Here is a 21,523-nt window from a genome sequence, read left to right as displayed (position 1 = left end):
AATTTTGTGGAGGGTGTCCCGCCACGATTACTAGTTCCCTGACTTCATCATAGACCTCAACAAGTCAAGTCACACATCGGTTATCGGTCTTAACGCCTCACTACTACCCTCTCACAGTGCTGTAGTTGTCTCAAGACTCCGTGTTTAACCCAAATGCATTCTCCGACTTTGTAAACTGCTGTGTTTTTGTCACGTGGCCATCTTCCTCCCCTTTGCATTTTGATGTAGAGAAATATGCATCACTACAACTTTTTCAGAGTACTTAGCACCTTTGCTTATGAAGGAGGGAGCAGTGAAGTTATCTCAAAGAACTAATACCATTTGATTACAGAGCAAGCAGAACTTGCTGCATCGTGTACTTTGCTACATTTTTTCACATTATAATCTACTGGATATGAATACGCTGGAAAAAGGTGGGCGTGATTATAACCAATGGTCGCATCAGTTTCTAAATGTCAAAAGCTCAGCAATCACTTTTGACAACAACTCAGTGTCAACATTGAAACAAATTAACAAAACATAATTAAATCAACTTTAACAAAAGCTTTCGAAAACGGGCGTGTGTAAACTAACAAATCAGTTATAAGATGTTGAGTTACTCAGTTTCCACACGTCTCGAATACCACTTACTGAGAACAGAGATGGGAACACAGATTTTTGCGCAGAGTAATAACTACACATAATGGTAACGTCGAGTGGTGGTTTTGGTTTTCTTTGTAGTCTGGTGATATCTTCGTCAGTGTTTACGAATGTAGGTGAGTAATATAACACATTCACATCATGCAGATCAGTTCACAGGATTACATTTTATTAAAGTAGCTTGGCGACACCGTTGAGAGGTCTCCAGGAATGTGTCAATAACGCGAGGAACAGAACAGTTGACTATATTAAGTCAGCAGTAAGGCTGGAAATCTAATTGTAAAAGTATACTAGCCTGTAGCTATATTATTTAAGGTTTTTTTTTTTAAATATACATTTTTTTTCATCTTAATTAGTGGGACATTCGTAGCATGGTGCGTCAGCGCTTTTGTTTGTCTCCTTTTCCAAAATGTTTCTTTAATGTAGTGATAAATTTAATTCAATTTAGTGTCTTTTTTTGTGATCTAGTGGAGTGAATCTAATATAAATAAAATACTCTGGATTGATTTAGTTCTCAGGTATCTATAGTGTCGGCTTGGATATAAAAACTAACTGAACAAAATATTTGCATCACTGTTTTCGATCCATCGAAGATTATTTCGTAATTTGCATTTTTAGGATTACTAGTTTGACTCAACACAAAGAAAGTAATCTTAAAAAGAGTAAACAAGCTCAGATTATGTCCTATAAGTTGACTTTCTTATCAAATGTTTTGACACGTAATCAACTCTTACTTTCGCACAGGCAAATAACTCCAAAATATTGCCTAAACTGTCCTTTTTCCAAGAACATTTAGAAGCTTCATCAGGGGATGCGAGAGACATTCATGTTCTTGCTTCAATTTAATGAAATCAGTTGCATCCAAACACCAGAATCAATAAAGGATCACATTCCTCAGTTGCCAAAGGAAGTTAGAGAGACTCATTCAGAAAATATTTTGACTGGTTTGACACCGTACCTTCTTTAAGAGGACGGGCGTGCCATACTTTGTTTTTTTTTTTTTTGATCCAGAGCGACAGTTTATTTTAGTTAAGTGGTCTTGGAGATATGTTGTGAATGGAATACCATCTTTTATTTATCGCAAACGGAACTAAGCGTTTTTACGATGAATGATTATGGTTGCTGTCACCAAAAAATCTTTCACTCAGTCAGTCAGTTAATCAGTCCAACAGTCAAAGGGTCAGTTTAACAGATAGAAACTCATTGAAGTCAGTCCTCCAATCATTCTTTCTTTCAACTATTTATCCACTAGTTCATCCATCCATTAATTTATTCATCCATCCATTTGGTCAGTAAGTTAAGTAGTCATTTGATTGGTCAATCAGTCAGTGTCTCGATCAATGACAATCTTTTTTGTTCATCCAATTTATACACAGGCTCTTTAAACTGCAGACAACAGTCGTTGTTATGGCATAATTACTACAGAGGAATTCACCAGGTTAGTGCGGCTATTCAGAGGTAGGGTTTCTGTATTAGACATGATTTGAAACTACTCTGGTTTATGTATTTAATGAATGTAACCGAAGAAGTTACAATTCATAGATCCAACGTTTCGACACTCCCGTCTAGTGCCTTCATCAGGGGTGATCTAAACGCTGCAACAAGCGGTCCTTTTATACGATCACTAATTAGCTGCCTTTTTTCTGATTATTTGCCAATTAACATCACTAATTAGTGATCGTATAAAAGGACCTCTTGTTCCAGCATTTAGATCACCCCTGATGAAGGCACTAGACAGGAGTGTCGAAGCGTTGGGTCTATGAATTGTAACTTCTTTGGTCACATTCATTAAATCTATAAACCAGAGTAATATCAAACCATGTCTGATTGTCCACCTGGTTGCCGTGTGAACTTTAATATGTTTCTGTATTAGTTGGCTACTCGCCTATTTCTGGAGTGGAGAAACAAATGTTCCGCTACTAATCTTTTACACGGCCCTAACATCAGTAGAAATTTTCTCTGTACTGTTCTCTTTACGTTTCCTCAAGGTGTTGAAAAAGAAAATTTGTTCAACAATCAAGAGTTTTTTCAATTGGCGATCATTTCCTTTATTCTTGTGACCTAAACCCTTTAACCCCTAAGAATGATTAGTAACTATTTTCTCCTATCAGCATCACCCCTAAAACAAACATTGAGGTCATGAGAATAAAGAAAATGATCACCAACCAAGGAATCTCTTGATTGTTAAACAAATTCTCTCTGTCAGTACTATAGGAAATGCATAGAGAACAGTATGGAGAGAATGTATACTGATGTTAGGGTGTAAAAGGTTTAATGTGTGATTGGGGGGTGATATTGTGAGGAGAAATTAGATGCTGGTCACTCTTGGGGGTTAAAGGGTTGGAGGCTAGGCTACCTCCACCTAATCTCAATCGTGGACTTTACTAACGCATTTCTGATTTTTTCCCGTTAGGTTCCTAATGTCTCGTGGTCATGGGGTTTAAGGAAAAAGGCTAAAGACTGGGCGGATTATTTAGCTGAAAAAAATTTATTCATTCACGAAAAAGAGGATCCAGGAAATCTTTACTTGTCTCCAGGAAAACCTGCCGAGCCCTGTGCCGCTGCGGTGAAAGCATTCTACACTGAGGAAAAATTGTACGATTACAGGAAACCGGAGCAGTTTACGGGCGCTAGACACTTCACTCAGGTAAAATAAACCATTCGTGCAAGAGTTTTTTAGGCGGTTTCCCCTCAATTGTGGCTCTACGATACATACCTCATGGCAGGAAGTAATACAGTATTGTTTTTCTCCTCTTTCTTAGGTTGTTTGGAAAAATACAAAGTACATTGGCGCTTTCTACAAAACTAGACGTGATGGCAAAACGGTTGTGGTTGTAAAATATTCTCCCGGTGGTAACGTACGAGGTTACTTTGCTAAGAATGTCTTCCCTCCAAGAAAACCAGTAATTGTGACAAGCACTAAGCCATTCACTAGCGTGACAACAGACAATCCCACATCAGCTGGTAACACAACATATAGAAATCTCACCACACTGGAATCTAAACGAGGAGTTATAGCCGGTGCTACAAATCTCAGAAAATGGATAGGGATGCACTTCGCATTTGAGTGCTTTTTTGGGGGGTTCCTAATTTCCTTGGTAGATATCTAAGGGTGAATATGACAACGGATAATGATAGAAAGAAGGAGGTGTGTTAGGTCCTAGGGGTAATGGTATACTACGAAAATGATTACCTGAGCACTGAATTGTTAAATAAATCTTAAAATATTCCATTCCTGGTCCAAAGACGTAAAATTACAAACCTTAAATAGTGCAATAGTATACTTAACACGGTTGGTCAACACTGAAGATTAGTAGAGGAAGCATAATGATCAAGATAGCATAAAACAGAATTTAAAAAAAAAACTGTGCGAGTTTTTCAGCAAATATATATATATTTTCTAACGTAACTTTCACAGGTAAAAATCTTCGATATAACTTTTCAGTAGACACTGGTACATAATCCATTTGTTTGAGTCAGGTATCAAAATAAAAACAGTGATTTTTTTTTAACTTTAATTAAATTGTCGCTACATGGTCTGTGTTGTCAGCGAAGATATCATTCGGTTTGATTTGCTTTGTGGTATCGTTGTGGTTTTCCAGGATTTCGGCCATTGTCGATATCGTACACCGCCTCTATTCTTGCAACTGTACAATCTAATCGTTTTAAAATGTGTTCTTGTTCTTGAAAACGATCGATTCGGTTGCGCTCGTCGACTATCAATGCATTCGATCTGGTCAATTCCTCCAGGTTTGAAGTAAGCAAAGAAAGAGAGCGTCTTATCTCTGCATGAGAGCGCTTGAGCATGTCTAAATCATCCAAAACTGAATCGAACTCACTTCGTTCCAGTTTACCAAACTTCTTTCCTCCGAAGCGTTTACCCACAATGTTATGAATTTCAGATACTTTCTCATCCTGTCTCCGGCTCTGTTCTTCTTCTTCCGAGAAAACTGCAATATAATCATTTTCTTCGGGACTGTAGTTCTCTCTTATATATTCTCTGTAGCGCCTAAGCTTATTCTCTGAAGTGTCTAACTCCAGATCTTGAAGAAGTCGAGCCCGCTGTATGGCAGCTGTCGCGCGTGCGTTGTCATAAACCCTTTGGAAAGTGTTGGACAAAAGTGCGATGTATAGATTCATCAGAACAATGGCGGATATAATTATAAAAGAGCCACAAAGGACGCGTGCCATATAGGGGGCAGCCTTCTCTAACTGAGCGAAATTATAGTCATCTAACAAAGGCATGCGGAGCATGGTGAAAATTAAACTCGTTGTGTCGTTATATCCTTTGACGGGGGTTTGTGAATTCTGACCGTACATAATCCAGAAGGCGGCCCCATATGGAATATAAATCATCATTATCACGAGCAACCATTTGGCACTGTCCTTGACAATGTGGTCAAGCATCACAACAAATGGCCCCTGGTTGGGAAATGGACGGGCGTATTTGAGCAAACGAACCCACACGGGGATCACACTGCAAGACAAGATACGAATGAAGACATCATGGTAGAGATTGTTCTCGACAAAGACACTGCTCATGTGTAGAATGGTAACGACTACAAGCATGGCATAGGTAATGATGTCTACAAAATTCCAAGCGTCTGAGAAATAATTGTTCCCCTTATCCTGCTTGATTCTTTTAAGTTCTTGCTCTACAAAGTTTCTTTCCTGAGGCCACCTGGGATGACAGAATGCAAAGTCGCGCTCCACCTCCTTTCTTCTCCACTTCATCAATTTCTTAGATTGCTTCTTGGATCGGTAGTATTCCTTCCCTTCCTTTCTGATTTCATTAAGCGTTATGGCAAGAAAAACTATCGCGATCACTATCTTCCACCAATTCTTACTCAGAGGAGTGTAAAAGTTGTCCACATTTTGGGGTACTGAACACGCCAATATTGTGTATAGTATAGCCATCAACACGTTTGGTAGAATATCTAACCAAGCTTCGGCTCGAAAATATCTCCATTTTACATCGATGAGGCGTTGAAAGATGGGATGCATTATAAGTTCAAGACAGTTCGATTGCGAAACAGCTTGTAAGGGGGAGGGGGCGAAGGTATTGCACCCCTTGGGGGAGTGGCAACTTTCCAGGAAATTCAAATAAAAATGTTGCTTTCGATGAATTCTGTCGACTGAGTGGAACTGGTCTAGAGCTTTGTAAGCCTGTAAGTAATACGCAAGATAAATTTTTTTCAGTGGGAGTTTGCTTTTCACCCTGCCGACAATGTCCAGGGAAATCCTTGATTTTTTTTTTTTTTCCGAATTCAATACAGAACGAATTTGAAGGACTCATCGTTTGATACGAGTTCTTGGGCGTCTGCAGCATGGATTGAGTCGCATGGATTAAATTGCTGAGAGCCATTTTGGTACTGTAGAATATCATTTAATAGTAAAGCACACAACTCACCACAACAGGCATCTGAGAAATAAGTAGCGAAAGGGCTGACAATCCACTATTGTCCTTGACGCCGGCCGAGGCTCCCTCATCCAGAAGCGTCCGCGTTGCCTCGGCACTATTGTATTCAGCAGCAACCTACAGACAAGACAACCATTGGGGTTTCTCTCGTAAATGAAGTAACAACTGATAACAAGAAAAAAAATTAATGTTCGACAGCGGACCTGTTGATAGCTCCAAGCAAGTTTCCCCAAAGTTCCCTCCATTTGTTAAAAACCGAATTTGTTAAAAAAAGAGAACTCAATTCTATGCAAAAAGCTCCAGAGAAACGCACTGCTGTCAAATTGATAGTAAAAAGTTTGAGGCATCACTGATGGAGAGCAACCAAAAATTGTCTCCTTGACTGCCCTATCTCTCAAACTGTGGTTATTTTATGAGGAACACCAGCCATGTATTTAAATGACTATAAGAGGCAAAAGGATTTAGAGAATTAGTGGACGACTTGGTGCGTATTAGTAAAAGCTGAATTCATTCAACGTTTTTCCAAAGACACAGCACTTTCAACTTTTTCCACAGAAGCATCTTGCTCATGCATTTTCAGAAGTCTTGGTTACGCGACTTAAGTAATGTCAGTTATAGTAGGAAAAAAAGAAAGAAAACTACCAAAAAAACACCATAATACACGACAATAAGGCACCGGTCCATTAATTATCACCTGGGGGGAGCGGGGTTATTTCAGTCACCATCAAATTGACCTGAACCTGTAGTATTCTAATGATCCCCCTAATCGGCATTCAATTTTCCATAGTTCCCTCTTCGCACTCTGTTTATAGCAGCGATTGCACCCCCTCCCCCTGCTAAGTTTCCCCTTAAAAACCATGTGATCCGCCCAAAATAGTCCAACCCTCTCCTTCCTCTTCAGGCCTAAACGTCCATTTTTGAAGTAACAAAATGTCGAGCCAATAAGCTCTAGATATAAGTATTCAACAAACCTGCAGGGGAGTACGGAGTTTGTAGTCTCTAGCATCGATATCAGCTCCACAAACGAGCAGAATCTTAACGCACTGATTAGCCTCATTCTTCGCGGCATAATGCAACGGAGTCTGGTCCTCACCTGCAGTCTTCATGTGAAGATCAGCACCATTATCGATAAGAAATCTGACCATTTCAGAATAATCAGCCGAGGCTGCCACGTGTAAAGGTGTTCTACCATAGTCATCGGCTTTGTTGATGTCAGCCCCTGTGAACGGACACTAATTTGTTACTGACTGAGAAAAGAACTATAAAAAAACCAAGCAGCCTTTAGAGTATCAAAACAAGGAGCGTGTATCACAGCCCCAATGCGCATACATGAGCCGCTTGGAGGTGCAATTGCGTGCCACTGACGCAGAGTAGAATGAAATTGTATCAGATGAGACTCAATCAGTACGTTTGAGATGTTTCCCTTACTGGGAAAGTACAGCTTTCTTTGTTCAAGTTTACCGAGTAGTTTTAACACAAAGGTAATATAAATGTACAGTTAGCATTTAGGTTACTTTCTCATTACCTGTTAAGAAAATTCCATTAAATAGTGAGAAAGAAAGAACAAAAGAAAACGCCGATGATTGAGAGAACCAGAAGTGTTTAAGACTTTAAATTGAGTTCTTCATTCGGTATTACCGATAAGTTGGATTTACAAGCGCCACTCTAATCCTTATTGATCTTCGGTATGAGTGACCTTTTGACCCTGCTAGAGGAGCATTCTAGTGTACTTGTCCATTCTAGTGGTGATCAATATGGACAAATGTGAAGAGGTCAACACAAAATTTATACCCACACACAAACAGTATCTACCTTGCTCGATGAAAAACTGCGCCACTTCAATTCCCCAAGTCTTGGACACCTCGTGAAGTAAGGTCTGACCAAATCTGTCACACGTGTTCACGGATGCTCCTTCGCGTATCAAGGACTTAATGTACTCCAAGTCCAAGGAATCTTCTAAATTAGGAGAGCTCGATAGCTTAGCAACATATTTTAGCAAACCTTGGTTCGGGTCTTGTAAACTCGAACAGCGACTGCGAACGGAAACGCTCGACTGAGCAGTCACGGCATCATCTTCAACAACATGCAGCGTCGATCCTTCAATGGATTCAGTCTCCTGATCTTCTGTTTCCATATGTAAAATAGTGTAGGAACGCACGCTCTTCTTCCTACTTCTACGTTTTTCACGTTGAAGCATTCTCTCGTAGCTCGTCATATTTTCGTTCCTCCGTCTTGTCGTAGCGGGACTAAACGCGATTTCTGTGCAAGTGCGGACAACTGGAAGGCTTCCTGTGTCGACTTCAGATGAAGTGTCAACATGCCTCGTGATATCCGCACTACCATTCTTCAGCTCGAGAATTTCAGTATCATTTGTTTGTGGGAGTTGTGCCACAAGAGGAGCTATGGGAGGAAGTCGCCGGCTGCGCGAATTTTTCACTTCAACTTTCTCCCTGTCTTGTGTATTCCTTACTGTAGAATTCGATCGTGGAGATTCAAGAGCGAATGTATTGTCAAATGTTTTCTTTTCATTCGGCGCCTCCACTTGAGCGGGTGCTACTTTCTTTCTCTTCTTTCCCCGTTTCACATACTCTCTTGCCGTCTTATTCATATTGGTTACAATTGTATGGCTTCTTAAGCCAAAAAAGGCCCACAAAATCCAGTTATGTTTAACGATGTTTTGTGATGTTCGAACGGTCGTTAGCGGCTTAAACAATTCCCTCATCTCCCTGGGGGGAAGAAACTTTGTCGGATGCAAATGCCGATCATGCGAGCACGTTTCCATCAACAAGAGAGAAAAACAAGAGATAGCTTCACGAAAACAAGACAAAGGCATTTTTGACAAATTGAGCGTAGAGCACTGTCTTGAAAAATACCTAAGCTCCAGAGTAGGTCGTTTGTTTCAATAGCATTACGATGTTATCAAGCAAGATTTAGGTCACGATTAAAAATTCAAATTAACAATGCGAAAAAAACACAACAACAATTCAGCGGCTATAATATTACAATTGCCAAGTTCTACTTTGATCAATAATCGACTTATAAATTATTTTTAATAATAGTAATATGAAGTACATTCGATTCATATCTACATCGATATAAAGTAAGAAAAATCTTGATGATGACCTTTTCAGCTCATGTCCTTCGCAAATGATCTTTTGTTTGTGTTCAGAAAGCACGGAAAACTTTACACATCATCGGTGGTGTGATTTGCGTTGGAAGAATTTGTATGTTTCTTACATGTATGTTTCTAAGAAAAAGGCTCTGAACAATAGAACTTGAAAATCTTTTGAAATAGCGATTAGGATTTATGCCGAGTGCAACTTTGCAATACACAAGTTGTGACAAAACTGACATCATGAAAATCGCATATAATTTTTAAATCACCCAATTACAAATGACAAGAGATCATAATTTTCACTTTTATAGTCTCTTACGCTTGAAAAATACTATTATAATAATGATTTTAGATACGCTATAGAGAACATAAAGTAAGTGAAAGCGTAGTAATGACGCTACCGTGAAATAAGGTGTACAGATTTTCGCCTTCCATCTCTTCCTGCATGCGGAGAGGTCCAATGTCAGAGTGTCATTGATCAGAATCTGTCTGTGAGGCTTTTGCTAGCTTGCATGAGATGGTTCATGGCAGCTTAAAATTCGGCTGTTACAGCCCGAATTAGTGTTTGTGTATACAATGTCGGCGGGCCGTGCGAAATTTCCAGTGAAAAGTCGCAATTGTATTGTTCGTTATCGTGGTCTCCCTCTGTTCTTAGAAGACGGGCCTTTAGGAAAAAACGATTTTTTCGTTATTAATCCCAGCCATAGATATGAATTTTCATCTTTTTTTAAAACATGTTTAATGATCGCATAAACAGTTTCTTTTTCTGTCTGGTTGATGTGAATACTCTCTTTCTGAAGAACTGTAGGGGAAATTTCCCGGATACAATGACAGAATCGAAGCAATCACAAGAAAAACAAAAACCGCAATACTTTTTTACATAAGCATGGTACAATAGTTAGGACTACAGTGAGTACTATACTGCGTATCAAAAACAGGACGTGAAACTGCTCCTCACAAAAGAGTATTAGGACCCCCATTTTCGATTCGGAATTTAGGACGCAGAAAGATAGACCAAAGTTTGATCTCGACTGATATCAAGGCAGGTTCAATATCAGAGTAAAGTTTTACTGCATGCATCTCGGTTGGGGGAGAGTACACTTGATTTTCGCCGTTTTCTCGGGTAAATATTCGAATTCTGTATGATGTACAGACCGCTCTTTTTCTTTACTAGCGATTGATAGGGTTCTTTGTACCTTAATGGTACTTAATTTCGCGGGTACTTAATTTCGGTTTTATTTTCGCGATTTCAATAGGCAAGTATGAAAAAAGGGACCTTAAATTTCGTCATTCAAGCTTTCTCGACTCCATTTCATTTTTCCAAATGTTTTAACATTTGGCGACTGCGCGAAAGTTGCATGTTTTAAGGAATTTGTACAAATCTAGCGATTCAGTTGAAGATGATAACTAGATTCTCTACTCCATCTGCAAAATCTTTGCAAATTAGCGTCATTTTACAACAGAACATGCAAAACAGAACTTACCAGAAAGACCGGTTTGTACTTTGTGAATTTGTCGATAAACAACCTGTAAATGTTGTTGTCATGACAAGTTGATCATGTTTTTGTGTGCTTTAAATTTTCTATAGCGGACCAAATTTCTCGGCAAGGCTTTTTATTCATATGTCTTCAATTTCGCAATGTTATTTTTCTATCGAAAAAACACGAAATTAAAGACCAATTAGGTTGAAGAAGAGTGAAATTAAATTTTGTACGGGTAAACTAAGAAATTACGCTGAGTTAGATATTGCCATTCCAAACCAGGTTTTTTGAAGTACTTAATTAATTCCATAAAAGACGCAGCTTAGAGTTCATTTCCGTTCATAATTAAGCTTACAACCTTTCATGCATATTTCCGAAAATGAAAAACCCGCTTCCGAAATACGGTAGAACGTTACAATGATTCCTTACCGTTGACTTATTCGGTCTCATCTTCTAACATTCAGTTTTAGGGAAAAAAAAACCATAACCTACATATCTTTTTTATTTACGCACAATTGTTGATATCTTCGCCAGAAGCGGATGTTATTTGTGCTTCCTTTTAATTAAACTGCTAAGAACATTGGTTTCATGGCACATTCGCGAATACAACGAAAACTGATGTAAGATCATAACCAGGTTTGTCAAAATTAAATGGACATCGGGCTGAGTGATTGTTTTTTCATCTAATATTGTCGCCTACGTTTATTTCCCAATGACTTTTTTAGAAAGGTTATCACATGTAAAAGCTAAAATGCAAATTATACTGTTAGTATACACAATGGTTCATGTGTAATATCTTGGATGCAATTTGTAGTCATTGTCAAGTTGTGAGTTTAGGAAAATATTGAGTGAGTAAGAAAGGAAGAACACTAAAACTCTAAAAGACTTTTGGAATTGCTTAAAGGATTTTTCTATAAATTGGTATAATTAAGTTTAATAAAGGTGTGATATCACTGACACCAACGGTTATGCGGAAAGTAAACATGACGCCTGTTGCGGCATCGGATAACACGTTCTCAGCCATACGGCAGGAGTAATTATGTTATTACTAACGTCATAGCCTGTGATGTGCGATATTTTCTACGACTCATTTAACCCATAGCGGTGCTAATTTAACCCATAACGAATATCACTTTGCCAAGAGCTGGGTCAGAATAAAACTGAAAGGTCGTCATGAAGACTTTTGGATCCAAGTGATATTCAAAGTGTCCTGGTAGACGTCGAGAAATATCAAACCACCAGGAACTGTTATTTCTTTAATCATTTCTTTGGTCGTTGCGTGTTGAGGAAAATGCCAGGGAATTTCTCTGCTCATACAAGCCTCTACAGTTCAACATCATCTTTCAATGTGACGTTGGTTATACTTTATGCGACGATAGTGCTTGTAGGCTTGGCAGGGAACAGTTTTGTCGTCACCATTGTGTTCAAAACAAGATCTATGTTCACTTCGACAAATATTTTGCTGGCAAATGTTGCTGTTGCCGATATCGTGTCTCTGTTATGGTGTCCGATTCCTTTGATAGCGGGCCTTTGCAATATGCGAATATCTTCAGAAAAAGCACACTATCTGTGTAAATTTTTTACAAGCTACTCAGTTACCTGTTTGACTGTTTCAGTGACATATCAGAGTTTAGTGGTGTTGGCTGTGGAGAGGTACCATGCGATTGTTAAACCATTCAACAATGCACTGATGCTGACTAATGATCGTATGTTCTATGCTATTTTAGCTATCTGGATCATGGCGATCCTTTGCTCCCTGCCTGGATTTATTTTCAGCGAATACGATGAAAAGCTTGGAAGGTGCCTGGATCCTTGGACTCTTGAGAAAGCTGGTACGTTCAGGTGGATTGCTATCTTATATCTCTCTGCATCTGTTTTGTTCTCTGGCGCTTTGTTTTACTGCTACCTTCAAATTCTAAGGGGAATCTTCGTGAATAAAACTGTTTGTTCATCAGAGGTTGCCTCAATGAGGCAATCTAACTTGAAAGAGAAGCGAAGGCTTGCTCTAATTTCATTGACTGTAACTGTGGCATACCACTTGTGTTATCTGCCTTTCTTGATGTTTGAGCTGTACATAGCCTTTCAAAGTCAGCAGAGAATATTGGAGAACTACGAAGAACTCTATAAAGTGTATCGAGTTGTTGGGTTTATCATGTACGTGAACTCAATGCTAAATCCATTTATTTATGGCTTTCAGAGTTCGAATTACAGATATAATTTCAAAAGACTCTTTTTCAGAGGATCTACAACGATAGATATCAGTTTGGCTTCGCCGAATTCCAGGAAAAACCCACCTTCGACGGTGTTTTCAGCAGAAACGTGATTCATTCTTCGATTCTTCGATTTCATCTTTCCTGAACGCATACGGCAGAAGGCTTTTGCAGCACCCTTGTTATCTTGCCGCAATACTCTTGCAATCATGTCATATGTGGCCTCGAAACTGATCTGAGCGATTCAACAGAAAATAAAAGCGCGAACGAGCTGCCTGTTAGATCTATAAAAGATGTATTCGCTTAGCAGAACTTCGGCTTCATTGGTGATGCTACCGGCTGGTGAGTTAAAAAGGAATTATCATAATAGAAAGCAGCAACAGCAGCTAGGTGGTTGAACATTTTCTCAGTATTAAACTAAACCAAATAGTGAAAAAGATAAAATTGAAACATGTAATCCTGCAAATTACTGATAAAAATTCGAAAGTGTTGGAATAGGGTTGTTAAAGGCATTAACGCATCAAACACGTTAGCTACAGACCATTCACGTATGCGCAGCTGCCTGATTAACCAATGACAATTCAAAATTTCAGTCGTTCAAAGCTTTCGAAATTTCAATATTGCGCAGAAAGGGAGCCTTTGGGCTCATGACGGTTTCGCAAATTCAAAAATAGTTTCCTTTTAATAAGTTGAATTCGTGAGAAGATCGTGCACTGTATATAGGCTCCATCTGAAAAATATAGTTAATAAAAGTGAGAGCCAGTTATGTCAAAAGCTTTTTCTGTTTTCAATGTGTGTTTACTTATTGAAGGACCACAGGAGAAATCTAATGTTTACGAAGGCATATATTGTTGTCGATTAATGCCTCTGAGCCGTGTTTTATTCTCCATCTGGCCAATGAGGGCCTTGGTAATTTTGGCGCAGATATATTTTTTGCGTACAACATAATAACTGCCTCAAAACATGCTTATGAACTAAGAAAATATATATTTTTTCTCGACGCATGTACACTTCCGGCTTAATCTGCCGTGAGCCCTTTGATCGACCTGTCTTAGCTCACTAAAGTTTTATCCTTGAAAAGGGAAAAAAAGTACATAATAACAAATAACACTGTGAAGCAATTGCTAAACGTAATTGAAAACGTAGTAGTGTAATAACACCGCTATTTTTGGCCCTTATAAACAACTGTAGTAGTATGATATTACTCAGGGGTTAAGTATTCGCCAACTGAAATAAAAATATGCTAATTTTGGCCATTTGTATTCAACGGTATCCGAACGTGCAAATAAGGCACAGATTTCATCCTGTAAATATTTATCATCATTAGCATCATATAATTAAACGACATCCCACTTTCTGATAGGAAACAGTAAGTGATTATTTTTTTACCTATCCCCCTCTCAATAATTTCTAGGAAAACAAAAGTGCTAATAGTGAATTCAATATCTGGGCAACTATGTGGGCAGCGCACGTGCATTGAACTTTATACATGCTTTAATTTTTCACTTTCTCCAGTTAATTTTATTCATTTGCTCTATCATCAATGTTCCCCCGTTTCAAGTTTCCTTTGGATTCACTTGTGTCTAAAAAGAGAAGAGGAATAAGGAGTCAGTAGAAAGCTTGGAAACACCCATACAGGGTTCCCCCCTCCCTCCCACCCTCACTCATAAATACCTGTCTGTTTTTTAGTAAATAAAATAGGTCAAGGTTGACAGGAATTCTATCATCACATATTAGCAAAAAAATTCAATATCAAAGAGTATCTTGTCTTTCTATAACTCTACTTTAGTGGACTGCCATTGTCGACAAGTGGACCCTATCAAAAACAGAATGAATAAAAAATTCCCAAAAGAAATTTAAATACAGGATTGGCTTTCCTCCCTCGAAAAAAGGGCCGTAATTTTTTTGTCTAGTTTTTTTTTTTTTAAATCTACAATCAGCGACAAAATTGTTGACACATTGATCTTTTCAGCTCCCTATTACTTCAATTTGTCTTACTTAGTCGTCCACTCCCCCCCCCCCCCAAAAAAAAAATGTTGTGTCGTGATTCCATGAACTTTTAGCAACATTCAGGCAACATTAAATGGGGGAGGGGGGGAGGGTCTTGTTATTGAGTTTAGTATGTTGTAGAAACAGGAGTGTTATTTTATTCATTAATAATATACATGGAAAAATTACTCAGTTCTGATTGGTTAAGATAAATGCAGTTTTCAGGTAATTTAGTGCAGAAGAGAGTTAATTCAGTGCAGAAGAGGGTTAATTCAGTGCAAAGAAAGTAACAAATCAGACATTCTGATTGGTCAATAATCAAAGAAACTCACAGACAGCCAATCAAATGCGAGCCTTGGATGTCGCAACGAAATTTGAAAACTTGCGAACGAAACAATGGCCGGCGTTTTAAGTAGGTTTTCTTTCGCCACCGCAGCTGAAAAACAGCTCAAACAACGAAAACACTGTAAAAAGCACTGCTTTTTGGTTGTCGGTTTGAAAAAAGAGGTGTTTAGAGAAGGGAATTCCCAAGGAAATCGAAAATTTCTAGTCGATCCAGCTTAACACTTTGCTCGAGCGATCCAACGCCGAAATTAAAAACAAACATGATTAAACCTCGGAAACGACGATTCCATTTCATCGAAAATGATTCGGACACAGACTGAACAATTCCTTGAACTGTTTAGCCGGACTTTAAACTTTTTCGCGCCTTAAAGATGTGAAGATATCATTGCATATTATTGTTTTGATCGTACGTGGTTGTTTTGACCGAACGCACGGTTTGAATAAATTATTTTTTGCACTTGATGCGCGCGCTTTGCTTATGCTTAATTATAATAAGCCATCTCGTATTTTTCCATGTATATTATTAACACGTAATCACATGATTTTTCTCGTGCAATCTGGAATAACAATCACTTGTTAATTTTTTCAAAGACCACAAATTGCACTCGCCCTAAAAAAAATTTACTCGTGCTTATTTATCCCAAATTACACTCGAAATCATGTGATTACTTATACAAATAGGACTCTTCTAAACATGATGTGTCAACTAATTTTGACGGTAATTATGGGTAGATTTATATTGAAATCGCTAGGGACTGTCTATCATACTATCTTTAGCACTGCCCCTATGCGAGACTTTAATGGAACACAAATTAAGTGGGCAAAGGCAAACTAAAACCGTAAGAACTCTTGTAATTACTTAATTCTAACGATGACATCTGCATGGGACGTAATATAAGTTTCTAATGGGAAAGGGAATGGTACTCTCTATGCACCGGCATCAGAGAATACCTATGGTGTATTGTGAATCTACGCAGACATAGGCTCACCTAAAAGTATATATGTGAGTCGCAGGGATTTCGAGTTCTTGTATCCTTTAATGCGGCGAAGGCACATTTAGCACTCTCATGCAAAATACATCACTTATAAACCTTAAATCTTCACACCTCCGCGATACAGCGACAGAAAATATGTAGAACTGACGAACTTACAAGGGAAGAGTCATAAAAAACGTACCAGAACTTGAAATTTCATGACCATACTCGGAAACCCCAAATCACGTGACCGACAAAACAAAGAAAACAACTTTCCATACTAATTATTGGCAGAAAAAGGCACAGCATTTATGTTGTTAATAATAGTCATAGTTACAGTCTTATTTTAAAGAAAAAAAGATCTTTTCCTGTTAGCTACGCGCCCGGGTTGATTTACATGACATAGTCACGTGAACTTACCGCCACAGCCATACATAAGCCGAGCTTGCGTTATGTCACCTTTACTAGGGCTTTTACGCTGACCAATTTCTGCTGTAGGATCCTTAGCCTTTATCGTTATAAGTCCAGGACGATTATTCCCTGAGTACTTGGAATAGTGCATGATGGATCCGTAGTCATATGGCTGACCTCGACTGTCTATCATACTATCTTTAACTTCTTCAAAGTTTCTGTCTGACCCTAAAGGGAACCAGCAAAAAGGGCCACGTCTTTGTATTGAGTGACACAACTCCTCTCTGGGATGTGCTCCAGTTTAAACTAAATTAATCATGGCCCAAAGAAATGGATGGAACTCTTCACCGTACCTCGACCTTTTGTAGCATAGATATAACTGGTTGAGTCAACATCCACCACAAAAACAAAAAAAACAACAAAACAACAACAAAAAAAGTAGAAAAAGAAACCTTTGTTTTAAGCTCAGCACAACGCGCTGTGTGCCAAGTCATCCCCCCTAGTCTATTTGGGGTCATGTACGTATCACAGTTTTTTGCATCAAGGGAAAAAAAATAAAACTGAGACGTACGGTTATCTTGGCGACTTGTACAATGAAATTAATCGGTTTAGTTAATGACAAAATTTTTACCACGCACTGTTTTACTGCGAAGGCAAATGGGTTGTATTATCCTCTACGTGGGTACAGTTTAGGATCACCAATCCTTAACAAAATGGAATCTATTTCATAATGATAAGCGCATTTCTCCATATATGGTCATAATAGTATAATCAAACTCGTTCATACTGACCACTGACGATGTTCTGCCAGTTGATTTTGACGTAATAATCCCTGTCAGGTCGATTCTGTTCATGGAAAAATCCGATGGCGTGTCCTAATTCGTGAGTGATTGCTCCTTGTACACAAGGAGGATCCCTTTGACAAGTTGAAATGTATATCCACGTTTAAGTGTTTTTTTAACTTATCAGTTAGGGCTACAGCTGTTAATTCACAGAATTTCGCTGCTCAGTAAATTAAGAGTTATCAAATTCAAATTGCAGGGCAATTTGCAAAATTTGTTTCAAATAACAATTAAGAACAAGTCTCTGTAAGAATCAAACATCTCGGGAAATGAAAATTTTCAATCCCCCTTTAAATTTTGCATGCAGTTAGGCAGGGGGGATGCACAAAAATGTCCTTTTTAAAGGTCGCAGAACTCTTGTTACCATGGTAGCAACAGCTGCTTGTTCGAGGCCTGGGGCCTCATTTTCATACAAAAACGTCGCAAAAAAAGAGTGAAATATTTATTTTTCTATCTCAAGCTAAATACAACATTACAAATTGGCACTTCTACCATACATATTAACATCAATCATCTTCATATTGATTCATTCAATTTTCTCTGGGAGTGAATTTGAACACACCAATAGATTGTTCATCTCGGTACAGTTTCGGTCATTTTTGTTGTCGGGTAAAACAGGGAAAACATTTATCTGAATTTCTCCAAAAGTACACCGATTCTGGAACTGAAACTGCCCAGAAAACGTAAATTAGCCACCGTAAAGGGTAAAAAAGCTGACGTTTCGAGCGTTAGCCCTTGGTCAGAGCAATTGGAGGAATTGTGGGTTGTGTGTGGATATCCGGTGTGAGGACAGTTTCGTGTAGATCCGCCGACTTCAACATGTTTCAAATGACTTACAAGTATAACAGTGTATCTTCAGAGGATTTCGGATTGCTCCAATTCTCATGAAAGAAGGAGCAGCACTCGGAATCTGAATGATATGCACGCGATTTGAGGTTTATGTTTGTAGTTACGTCGAGTTGTCCTCCTTGAAGTTTGATCAATTTTTTTTTAAAAGATGACAACCAGAGGTGAGATTTCTCTTCGGGATATTGCTCATAAGATAACATTCTTTCAAGGCCTCGCACGTTTCATTTATTTGAAGCGTTGTTGTTGAGAACATTAGATGTAAACATCGCCAAATTATGCAATATCTGATTTTGAGCTTTTTTCGCGAATTGCCCCTATAAAAAGTAGAGGCAGGCCCGCAGAGATTTTTACATATTTATAAACTAGAATATTATAACCAGATAGGTGGGTAGTTTCAGTTCCAGAATAGGTGTACTTTTGGAGAAATTCAGATAAACGTTTTCCCTGTTTTACCCGACAGCCCCCGAACAAGCAGCCGTTGTTACCATGGCAACAAGAGTGCTGTGACCTTTAAAAAGGGCATTTTTGTGCATCCCGCCTGAGTGCCTACCTGCATGTAAAATTTGAAGGGGGGTTGAAAATTTTCATTTCCCAAGATGTTTGATTCTTAAGTATGATTTATGAGCATAACAAATGACTCTTTCCCACAAAATAAGTTAAACGATATAAACTGGTTTGCAATGGAGATACTGTACGAGGAACCAGAAACCCGGAAATATTTGATAACAGGAGATTGAGATAATAATCAACGAATGTAGAGATGCAAAGCAGCCACTGCAGTTTGAGAGGCTGCGTCTTTCGTCCGAAAGTGTTCATTTGGGCGTGAGTAATTCTGGTATGTGTCTGATACGCGGATGAAAAATGCGTATTTCAATCAGACTAGACTGGCACAGGGAAGAGTAAACTTATCATAATCTCCATTCAATTAGGCTAGTTAAGAGGGATTTATGTAAATCGCAAACAGTAGTTTCATAGTGGAGATGCAGCTTAAGCGCGCCTTTTTATGACTCACTCCGTGAACCGTCCAATAGAGACTTCTTGACGTCCACCAATACGACCAACATACGACCAGCAGCTGTTTAAAGTAGAGATAACACCGGGTAATTACAATTTAAAGTTTAACAATAAAACGATACGTACTTTTACTTTAAGAAGTAAATATCTATATTTTGGAAAATTTTTCAAACCGACAAAGTAGCGGTTCTGTCTGGAGCTACTTTCGTAATGTTAATTTGACCTTTTACTTACCCCTCCTTGTAAACAAACTCGATGTATCCTTTCTCTTGCTCTCTCTGTTTAAATCGAATACAGGGAACATGATCCATCCAATCTTTCATCGAGTTTCTAATCAGTTGCCTTCCTCTAGCGTCTAATCATAAGAATGAGAAACGTTTACAAGGGCAAATATCGGAATGATTCATATGTTGAAAGAATTAAAAGCAACGCATAGGACCTTTATTGATTTATACCGCTCAGGGTAGCCCCTTCAGATGCAAAAAGCTGTATTTTATCAATGGGAGCCCTGAAATAGTGGTGGATCAGACCGGAGGATCGAAAGGTTTCGGTTAAGATTTAGCGCCAATGCAACCATGAATCCATTTAAGGATACTTATAAAGCTCTAGACTAGCGACTGATGAGAGAAAAATAATTGGTCAGGTACCAATTTGTGAACTTATTTCAAATGGGATGATTCCGTCTGGCCAGAGTTGACGCACGTTCTCTATGGCGCCTCTCGTTTGAGCCTCTTGATTCAAGTCCGCTGCTTTGTTGAAGGTTAGCCGTGACGGTTTAAGAATTTTGACCTGTTGTTTAGTTAGTGCCATGTCTCCCTCGTACAGTTCGGGTACATCGTCCCTGTAATCGGGTACTGAGAGATAAACAACAAAGAGATGCTGGAAATTTTCAGTTCATAAAAGACACCTAAACTGATTTCCATGAAATTTTAGCTGATTGACTGCAGCTCCCTCTAGTTTGCAACTTGTATTTAAACATCGAACAGAAAAAACAGACAAACAAACAAACAAACAAAATACTCCTCTACGGCCTACGACTCACTGCGCAACTGAAAATTGGGAATATATTAGGAAGAAAAAAATTGTTCTACTTCATTAAAGTTGGAGAAAAGGATAAATCTTTGGGTGACTTCTCATTTATTCGGCCATTTGACGTTTTGAATTGCAACAAGCAATCGGTGCTTTGGTCGAGTAACATGGGATGTCGATTTATTGTTAGGCTTTGATTTAATTCCAACTTAAATCATTCTCTGTTATCCCTGAGGAAGATCTATTTATGAAATCATCGAGCAGTGATTGTGCTGTGTTTTATGGAGGCAAAAGCTAAAATAGAATCCATGTCAAGTTCTTTTTACCTCACCAGCCACCTGTTGTTTTAACTAATAGGAAAGTCTTTCTTCCATCCTTGAGTGACAGTTTTATTCAACAATACCGTGCGTTTGGCTAAAATTATTTTTAGTTCAAAGGGTTACCTTATGGACTTAAAATAACAATTTTATCATAAAATGTGGCGTTCACTTTCATGATTTTCTGTCACGTACTGAGTCAGTGGAAACTGTCGCCTACCAAGCACCCCTAAAAACTTGTGTGTGTTATTTTGTTTACAATATATAGACATTATTAGTATCATTTCTAATTGATTCATTTGATAATACAATCAAAACAAAAGGAGCAAAAGGGGAAAATAAAACAAACCTTTCGGCCGAGCGTGTGCAAGAAATATCCCTAACGATAGCAACAGCCATTGCTTCTCAAGTAAAGCCATCTTGCCTTATATTCGTGCCTCTAAATGTAACACCGTAACCTTCTCAGCCGACTTCTAATTGAAAAGGTCAAGATATCTGACTTAAGAAATAAGTATCTAAGTGCTTTATTGCTGGTATTGGTTTAGACGTTAAGAACTCGTATTAAAGATAATTGTAGCTTAGAGACATATTCAGTTCTGACCACCTGGTCTTAACCTAGAACCGTTCGAACCCAATCGTTTTCGGTTTAGAGATATAATTCGACGACAAGTCGTGTTGTTTCTGGTCTTCCTTGCTATACTAGCAATCACAAAACTATTAGAACTAATTAATAAGCGAATTAATGTTTATTTCAGTCAAAGGGGCCGAGAATCGAGAGCTTTCAAATAAGTCTTCACATCTCATATCTTAATACATCTTCGCATTTGTGTCCATATCATTGTCCCACTTCATCATTTTTTTCCTGAAGTATCTCGTAGATCTCTTACTC

General features: G+C 38.5%; 4 protein-coding genes across 4 annotated transcripts; 2 read left to right on the top strand and 2 right to left on the bottom strand.

Annotated features, from left to right (window-relative positions):
* The first annotated feature begins 622 nt into the window (after window positions 1-622).
* LOC131788863 (Golgi-associated plant pathogenesis-related protein 1) lies at window positions 623-4,129 on the top strand. Its single transcript, XM_059105959.2, has 4 exons — window positions 623-755; window positions 2,016-2,077; window positions 3,053-3,286; window positions 3,402-4,129. Exons 1-4 carry the CDS (start codon window positions 683-685, stop codon window positions 3,747-3,749), a joined length of 717 nt encoding a protein of 238 aa, XP_058961942.2. The 5' UTR covers window positions 623-682; the 3' UTR covers window positions 3,750-4,129.
* On the bottom strand, window positions 4,059-8,908 carry LOC131788858 (transient receptor potential cation channel subfamily A member 1-like). The gene is made up of 4 exons (XM_059105955.2): window positions 7,871-8,908; window positions 7,030-7,277; window positions 6,050-6,175; window positions 4,059-5,805 (listed from the first exon to the last, which is right to left on the bottom strand). The coding sequence occupies exons 1-4, from the start codon at window positions 8,889-8,891 to the stop codon at window positions 4,198-4,200; spliced, it is 3,003 nt and encodes a 1,000-aa protein (XP_058961938.2). The 5' UTR covers window positions 8,892-8,908; the 3' UTR covers window positions 4,059-4,197.
* Window positions 8,909-11,719: 2,811 nt separating this feature from the next.
* On the top strand, window positions 11,720-14,137 carry LOC131788855 (somatostatin receptor type 5-like). The gene has a single exon (XM_059105950.2). The coding sequence runs from the start codon at window positions 11,946-11,948 to the stop codon at window positions 12,975-12,977; it is 1,032 nt and encodes a 343-aa protein (XP_058961933.2). The 5' UTR covers window positions 11,720-11,945; the 3' UTR covers window positions 12,978-14,137.
* LOC131788806 (nematocyst expressed protein 6-like) lies at window positions 13,963-21,079 on the bottom strand. The gene is made up of 7 exons (XM_066172017.1): window positions 20,984-21,079; window positions 19,936-20,142; window positions 19,523-19,643; window positions 19,287-19,349; window positions 17,375-17,499; window positions 16,593-16,811; window positions 13,963-14,447 (listed from the first exon to the last, which is right to left on the bottom strand). The coding sequence occupies exons 1-7, from the start codon at window positions 21,051-21,053 to the stop codon at window positions 14,386-14,388; spliced, it is 867 nt and encodes a 288-aa protein (XP_066028114.1). The 5' UTR covers window positions 21,054-21,079; the 3' UTR covers window positions 13,963-14,385.
* Window positions 21,080-21,523: the final 444 nt, after the last annotated feature.

The sequence above is a fragment of the Pocillopora verrucosa genome, chromosome 1, assembly GCF_036669915.1.
Source record: "Pocillopora verrucosa isolate sample1 chromosome 1, ASM3666991v2, whole genome shotgun sequence".
In the NCBI taxonomy this organism is placed as follows: Eukaryota; Metazoa; Cnidaria; class Anthozoa; order Scleractinia; family Pocilloporidae; genus Pocillopora; species Pocillopora verrucosa.
This window is presented reverse-complemented; position numbering and strand designations above follow the sequence as displayed.

What these genes read in the sequence shown, in the direction of transcription:
- LOC131788855 (XM_059105950.2), top strand. Translation starts at nt 11,946, where the DNA reads ATGCCAGGGAATTTCTCTGCTCATACAAGCCTCTACAGTTCAACATCA.
- LOC131788858 (XM_059105955.2), bottom strand. Translation starts at nt 8,891, where the DNA reads ATGCCTTTGTCTTGTTTTCGTGAAGCTATCTCTTGTTTTTCTCTCTTG. An exon ending in AACTCCGTACTCCCCTGCAG is followed by an intron (nt 6,176 to 7,029) that starts GTTTGTTGAATA and finishes TCTTGTCTGTAG; the next exon opens with GTTGCTGCTGAATACAATAG. An exon ending in TTTCTCAGATGCCTGTTGTG is followed by an intron (nt 5,806 to 6,049) that starts GTGAGTTGTGTG and finishes TATTACTTACAG; the next exon opens with GCTTACAAAGCTCTAGACCA.
- LOC131788806 (XM_066172017.1), bottom strand. Translation starts at nt 21,053, where the DNA reads ATGGCTTTACTTGAGAAGCAATGGCTGTTGCTATCGTTAGGGATATTT. An exon ending in TCTATTGGACGGTTCACGGA is followed by an intron (nt 17,500 to 19,286) that starts GTGAGTCATAAA and finishes AACTTGTCAAAG; the next exon opens with GGATCCTCCTTGTGTACAAG. An exon ending in GCTTATGTATGGCTGTGGCG is followed by an intron (nt 14,448 to 16,592) that starts GTAAGTTCACGT and finishes TTCTCTTTTTAG; the next exon opens with ACACAAGTGAATCCAAAGGA.
- LOC131788863 (XM_059105959.2), top strand. Translation starts at nt 683, where the DNA reads ATGGTAACGTCGAGTGGTGGTTTTGGTTTTCTTTGTAGTCTGGTGATA. An exon ending in GTCAGTGTTTACGAATGTAG is followed by an intron (nt 756 to 2,015) that starts GTGAGTAATATA and finishes ATTTATACACAG; the next exon opens with GCTCTTTAAACTGCAGACAA. An exon ending in GCGCTAGACACTTCACTCAG is followed by an intron (nt 3,287 to 3,401) that starts GTAAAATAAACC and finishes CCTCTTTCTTAG; the next exon opens with GTTGTTTGGAAAAATACAAA.